Here is a 7281-nt window from a genome sequence, read left to right as displayed (position 1 = left end):
TTCTGTCAGGAAAAAGGGAAAAAGTAATGAAAGAATAAAACATGAAAATTAAACAGGTAATTTTTTCATAAATTCTCTTGCATGAGAATTTTCATACTCCTTTTCTCTGCTTTCCAAATGTATGAGCCATTCTATTTAATAACTGACTAACAGTCATATATCAAAGAGTCATCCTTATTCTGACAATCATGAGAATAAATGTAAGAGCAATGGACTATTAACTATACTGCAATTTAATTGAATATAATAATGCACTATTACTGTATGTATGAGAGCTAATTTTGCCTTAAAATCTCTTATCTAATCTCTTTGTTGAACGGAGCTTAATTCCTTCAAAGGTATGTAAAATAAAAAAAATTCTGCTTTGCATAAAATGCATAAATCATTGTGCTGCTCAATGCTCTCTTAATATAACAAGATTAACAAACAGGATCATTAAGAAATATATAGACATACTTTGCTTATATAATGTTTCTGATATCTCAATCTGTGAGAGAATGTTATTATAGTGCATTATAGTATATATATATATTGATTTTAATGGGTTCTATTCTCTGGTATAGATATTAGTCTGAAAAATGACTTTAAAGGTTCAGACCAATTAAACTAAGATGTTAATTTGTCCCATTAATTCTCTAAAAGAGACCATTAACATGAATATGACTCGAAATCCTTTAATCTCTAAAAGATGACAATTATTCACACTTCCTGTATGAGCTGTGGATGGGGTGGAGATGGAGATGTAGTATAAATATCCCATCTGCTGTAGAGACAAACAACAGAACGAGTGACAAGCTGGTTAAAGCAGGACTTACTGTTCACTTGCTGCAGCACGTCAAGTTTTCGGTTCAGTTTCTCTTGAACAGACAAGGACAAAATCCATGTAAGTAATCATCTCAGACATTGTTTGAAACTTATTATTATTTTCTATTAGAAAGCTGACATATAGAATTCATGGGCTGTTTTGTGGATCAAGAGTTGGTTAAAAATGATTGTATTGGTATGATTGTATAGTTTATATATTTAAAAATGTTGCCCTAATAATTTTGGGAACAGCCTAATGTTCGCATGTTAGGATATGTTTTGCTGTCTAGTAATTGCAGCTTATAAAGAAACTGGAGATCTGATTTCTAAGAACGAAGAGACCTTATTTATGAATTATTAACCATCTACTGACCAATTACAGATCACACTCATGTCTCTCGTTTCTTTCTTCTTTGCCCAGCATGCCTTTTGTATACAACCCATACAAAAACCTCTGCACCGTTGGCCGTTTCCCAGCCATTAGACTGCAGGAAGACGGCTACAGAAAAGCAGCATGCTACACACCGGTTCACACCAACCCTTGTATTGACTCATGCACTATCCCTTATCCTTACCCATATGTTAACCCTTGCACTACTCCATATAATACTTCATGTGCTACTCCATATACTACTCCATATGCTACTCAGTATGCTACTCCATATGCTACTCCATGTGCTACTCAGTATGCTACTCCATATGCTTATCCTTGTGCTACTTCATACGCTAATCCTTGCAGTTTTGTCACTCAATGCCATGATTATGAGAAAAGGGAAGTCCTTGTCAAGAAATATGCGGATGACTGCACAAGCAAGCAAGTCTGTGGAGTAGAGAGTAAGAGTCTTTGCGTTTTCTTTATTTTTGTCCTGCAGTGTATGATGGGAAATGTGTTATTCTTACTCATAATAACTCAATGAATTATTTGTTTGATAACTAATTACCTGTTTTCTGCTTTTATCTTTTCTCAGATGCTGTTCTCCGGGTGAGTAAAGTTGACCTTCTCAAATGCAGGACTGGACAGAATCGTCGGGAGCATCACACACATTTTTTCCTTGATGATCATCTCATCGTCCGCAGAGGACAGCGTTTCAACATGTGGGTTGATCTTTGCCGTCCTTTCAATCCCAGTTGTGACAAGCTTCACCTGGAGCTCAAACTAGGTTAGTTTCGATATGGCTCATGACAATAGAGGATATACTGTATCTACATTGTAGAGGAGGAACATGTGAGGAGCTGAACCAGCATTTCTACCATCACTGAAATCTCTTGTTTAACAGGTCATATCCCATCCATCCGGGACGGCACTTATGTGATCGTTCCAATTGTGGAAGAATTCAAGAAAGACTGCTGGGGGGCAAAGATCATCGAACGAAGCCAAAACCCGAATCCAACTGTGTGTGCACTCTGTTCCGACTGCTTGCGTGTGGGACGATACCAGCTCAGTGTCGTGACACACTGTCAAGGAGGCAGATTCACTTTACCTTATGCTCCTGAAAATGACATTTACATGCTGTTCAACCCATGGTGTAAAGGTACGTGTTTCATTACACTTTAACATAAACATAAACCTGAATATATATTTAAAGTCAAATGTTCTCTTTATCAGATGACTGTGTGTACCTGAGTGATGAGGCGGAGAGAGCTGAGTATGTGCTGAATGACATGGGCAGAATCTACTATGGAACTAAACAGCAGATTGGCTGCAAAACATGGAACTTTGGTCAAGTAAAAGCCAAATTTTCATTAATATATTACAAAAGTTCAATGGTAACTACATATGTATGATATGTCAGAAACAAAGGCACCACTATGGTTTCTGGTTTTTCCTAACCTTCCCATACCTGAGATTAGGGATGTTCATTTTAACCGGTTAACCGTTAACCGACCATTAAGAATTTTGACTGATTAATACAATCAGTTAAACGGTTTAAAAAGTAATTTGTTTATTTACAGTAGTTTATCAAAACATTGAAAAATGTTTGCTGCATGGTTAAAATATGCTATGCATATAAAAAATTGTGTTTTCTAGAGAAAAATCAAGTTGCATATAATAAGTCGCATTATATTATTTCATTCAGAAATAGGCCTAATGCCGACGTGAAATGTTACTAACATGTTAGTAAACTGTAAACATAGCTAGGCTATTTTAGTTTCCCTCACTCCACAACAAATCCTTTAAATTAAAGTATTTAGAAAAGAACAAGAATAAAAAAATAGGCCTTTCAGAAGTTATAGCAATATAAACGACAAATCAAAATTAATTAATTTAGGCTAAAACGAAACTGAAACCAACGTTGGTCCTCTCATTTGACACAAAATCAAATGTTTCCGTATTCGCAATATTTGAATGCCAAATTATTATTTTTTATGTACTTCACTCACGTTCCAGTACACAATCCAAAAAAAAAAAAAATTTCATAAAAAAAATCAAGTACGCAGAAAAACGGAGATAACACTTAACACTAACATTCACAATAAAAACAAATCTTTATGCGTAAAATAAGCCTAAGTTAAAATATAATGCCGCTTTCTGCTGTCTGGTTTCCTTTTCCTTTTGCGCAGAACAAAAATGAACTGAACATACACGTTTTCGTTCATTTTATTAATTTAAGTAAAAATATATTTCTTGTATAGGCCTTTTCATTCATCATATATATATATATATATATATATATATTATATATATATATATATATAGAGCCTAGCTTTATTATGTTTTTCTCCTCTCGCATAATATCTTTATAACCACTCTAAGAAGCACTGCAAGTGTGTGATGTGATGCATGTGAATCCTCATGTTCTGTTGTTTGCTGCTTCTTGCGCATGTAAATTTAATCTCTGGGAAACAAATGTTAGTATTTTTAACGGGTCACAGACACTGATCCTTTCTAATTTAATTCAGTTCTAATTTAAAATAATCTTGTGGGTTAACGGTTAATAATCGGTTAAGGGGTTTCAGTTGTCGGTTAGGAAAAATAACCAAAATTAACATCCCTACATGAGATATAATTCCACAGAACAAGTGCACAAGATACCATGAAGGTTGTTTCACAATATCTAATTTTCTTCCTCTCTGATCTGTGATTCTTAGTTTGAGAAGGGAATCTTGTCTGCGTGTATGTTTGTGTTGGAGAAGAGCTGTACACCTTGCTCAGGGTGGGGAAGCCCCGTTAACATTTCCAGAGTGGTATCTGACATGGTGAGTCTTCATTTCCTTTTATAAACACCCTGATTTCATTTGGAAAGCCTAACACAATGGTCAGATTTGTTCTCTTTTTAATGCAGTATTTCTATAATATTTTTAGTCGTCTCTCCATAACAGGTTATTGCCAGCAAAAACTGTGGTGTGCTGGTGGGTAACTGGTCACACTACTATGGAGATGGAATTGCTCCTACATCCTGGTGCAGCAGCAGTGCCATCCTGAAACAGTACTACAAATGTGGAGGAATACCAGTCAGATATGGACAGAGCTTGGCCTTTGCTGGAGTCACCAACACACGTAAGAGTTCCTACAAAGTGGACAAGAAGAAAATGTTTTGAAAAAGTGATTGTAGATGTAATTAACTTATTTTCTTCTTCTCTTTTTTGTAGTGTTGAGGTGTTTGGGCATTCCTGCTCGTCCAGTTTCAAACTTCTGTTCTGCTCATGACACTGATGTTTGTTTGACAACTGATGTCTACTTGGATGAGGAATTTCAGCTGATCGATCACATGAACCGTGATTCAATCTGGTAAGTATCATTACCATTTATAATGTCACCAAGAATTACTCTGAATGTCCATGAACTGTTTCTAGTTCTTTCTTCTCTTCCGTGTAGGAACTACCATGTGTGGAATGAGGCCTGGATGACTCGGTCAGATCTGCCATCTGGTTTTGGAGGTTGGCAGGTGATTGATTCCACTCCTCAACTGACCGGCCAGGGCTTCTTCCGCTGCGGCCCCACCTCTGTTGCTGCGATCCGCAGTGGGCAGGTCTTCCTGAAGCATGATGTGCCCTTCCTTTTCGCAGAAGTGCGTTATTTCCATTAATTTACCACTGCATACAATTTACATACAGCAATTATAATGATATATGACTTATGATTCTTGTTGTGGCTCTAGGTGAACAATGATAAGGTTTACTGGCAGCGGAGATGTGATGGGACCTTTGGTGTCGTTCATATTGAGAAAGATGTAGTAGGTCACTGCATCAGTACCAAGGCTATTGGCTCAGATCAACGTGTAGACATCACACACCTATACAAACACCCATTTGGTAAAAACCACATGCATTTCTCTTAAAACATCTGCTTCAGCCCTCAACACTTTGAACCATGGTGCTTATGGAAATGATAAAGTTTAGTGTCTCTCCTGTGATTCATCACTCTCTAAATTTTCCTTCAACATTCAATGATCAGGTTCTTCTGAGAAGACCACTGCTTTGGAAATGGCCCTTCGTCATGGCTTGAGAAGATGCACATACCCACTGCCCTGTGCTGAGGATGTTGTCTGTGAAGTCAGCCTGAAAGAGGATGGACTATGTGTGGGCAAGGACGCCGTGGTTTACATCAATCTAAAAAACAAATGCAGCTCACCTCGTAGCGTCACCCTCTACAGACAGGCTGCAGCCACATACTACACCGGAGTCAGGAAGACCTTCCTGAAGAGAGACCAGACATGCATCGAGCTCAAGGCCTCTGAATGTGAGAAATCAAAAAGATTTAAATGATAAAGCTGAATGTGAGAAATGATAAAGAGTTGCAATAGATGAGACCACAAAGTTGGCATAATGCAGCTTATGGGTAAAGAGACTTGTAATGAAAGCATGAATATTCATTCAGTGTTTGTAATTTTTTCTATATTAGGCAAACCTCTGGAATGGACCCTGAGTTATGACGAGTATAAGGAACACCTGGTGGATCACACCTCAATGATGCTCAACCTCTTTGGACACGTGGCTCAGACGAAGCAGGTTCTGGCCACCCAGTACAACTTCAGACTGCGCACACCAGATCTTGTTATAGCTGTGAGTAAAAAGTTACAGTTCAGCTGCTTAATCTTTTGATTGGTTCAAATTAATTATTTCTAAATTGTGTCTGTTATGTGGTTCTTCTCAGCCTGTATCTGATGCTGTCTTGGGTCAAGAATTGCCAGTCAAAATCACTTTCCAGAATCCACTGCCTTGTGTCCTGAAGAACACTGTATTCCGCTTTGTGGGACTTGGAATGAAACATGCCAGAGTTGTCAACTATGGGTAAAATTTATTTAATTGCTCAATAAAATAATTAACTATTTTTGCATTATTCTAATTTTTAATTTTTTTTATAATTATATAAAGTATGATTGCTGAACATAATGGTAAACTCAATATCTGTTGCTAAACAGTTTGTGTGATTATTTAATAATAAAATATATATATATATATATTTTCTTTCTTTTTGCTTTCACAGTGACATTGCAGGGCATTCCACAGTGTGCCTAACAGAGAAGTTTATTCCCAACTGTCACGGCCCACAGAAACTTCTGGCATCATTCGACTGTCCTCAGCTCACTCAGGTGCATGGATTCTCCAACATTGCTGTCAAACAGCACTGTTAAACCAATCAAATATCCAAAACAGAAGAAACTTCATGGCTCCACTTAATAGAAACCGTTCACACTGAATTGATTTGCAGAGTTTAGATAACAGTTGTTAGTTTCTCTTAACTTACAAGTTGTAAACCTTAAACTCACAATGCATTTAATCATGATGTAGGACAATTACACTAATGCTTTATGCAAGACAATGTTGTCTTTTCATCTTTTCAATTTTTTTAGTAGTCTTTTGGAAATTGGCATTTATGAGTTTAAAAGCTTATAAATGTAATTCTGAATAGTCATTAACCAGTTTTTCCTCATTTGAAAACTCAGTAATTGTATCATGGTGTTGGTTACTCTGTCCTGTGTAGCTTCAGCTTCAAATAAAAAATAAAAATAAAAAATCCAGCATACTAAACTGTGTCAGTTTGTAATATTGAGAGGGATCTATTAAAATGAGGCTTTATTTCTCTTATAATTTAAAATTAGTAATACATTCTTGTCTTATATACTTTTCCATAACATAGAATTTTATATACACATTTATCCAAACTTTTGCAGACTGCTTGTTTCTAAAACCTCAAAACATTAATATAGACCAGTGGTCGCCAACTTGTCGATCGCGATCTTTTTTTACTGTCCCAGCTGCTCCCGGCAATAACAGAAAAATAAGTACTAAAAATATATTACATTTTTCCTCTTTTTGTACAGTATTTTTTGTAGCCTACTTATTTTACTTGCAATTTTGGGGAGCTACTGGGACAGTGATAAAGAAAAATACACCATGCCTTAGTCTGTAAACAGGTCATTTTAAAAGAGGCCAAAGATGCTAAAGATAAAACACTTTATCAGGCACTGTTTACTAGAGGCGAAATATAGGAGAAACCTTTACTGAATTTGGGGTGAGGGGTTATATGGATGC

At 36.5% G+C, this 7281-nt stretch overlaps 1 protein-coding gene across 1 annotated transcript; it reads left to right on the top strand.

Moving 5' to 3' along the window:
- The first annotated feature begins 722 nt into the window (after nt 1–722).
- Nucleotides 723–6791, top strand: LOC109052280 (protein-glutamine gamma-glutamyltransferase K-like). The gene is made up of 14 exons (XM_042713656.1): nt 723–883; nt 1226–1638; nt 1773–1964; nt 2082–2336; nt 2411–2529; nt 3895–4002; nt 4126–4303; nt 4396–4534; nt 4622–4814; nt 4905–5058; nt 5201–5485; nt 5648–5808; nt 5900–6036; nt 6233–6791. Exons 2-14 carry the CDS (start codon nt 1227–1229, stop codon nt 6378–6380), a joined length of 2481 nt encoding a protein of 826 aa, XP_042569590.1. The 5' UTR covers nt 723–883; nt 1226; the 3' UTR covers nt 6381–6791.
- Nucleotides 6792–7281: the final 490 nt, after the last annotated feature.

The sequence above is a fragment of the Cyprinus carpio genome, chromosome A23 (assembly GCF_018340385.1).
Source record: "Cyprinus carpio isolate SPL01 chromosome A23, ASM1834038v1, whole genome shotgun sequence".
NCBI classification, from domain to species: domain Eukaryota; kingdom Metazoa; phylum Chordata; class Actinopteri; order Cypriniformes; family Cyprinidae; genus Cyprinus; species Cyprinus carpio.
This window is presented reverse-complemented; position numbering and strand designations above follow the sequence as displayed.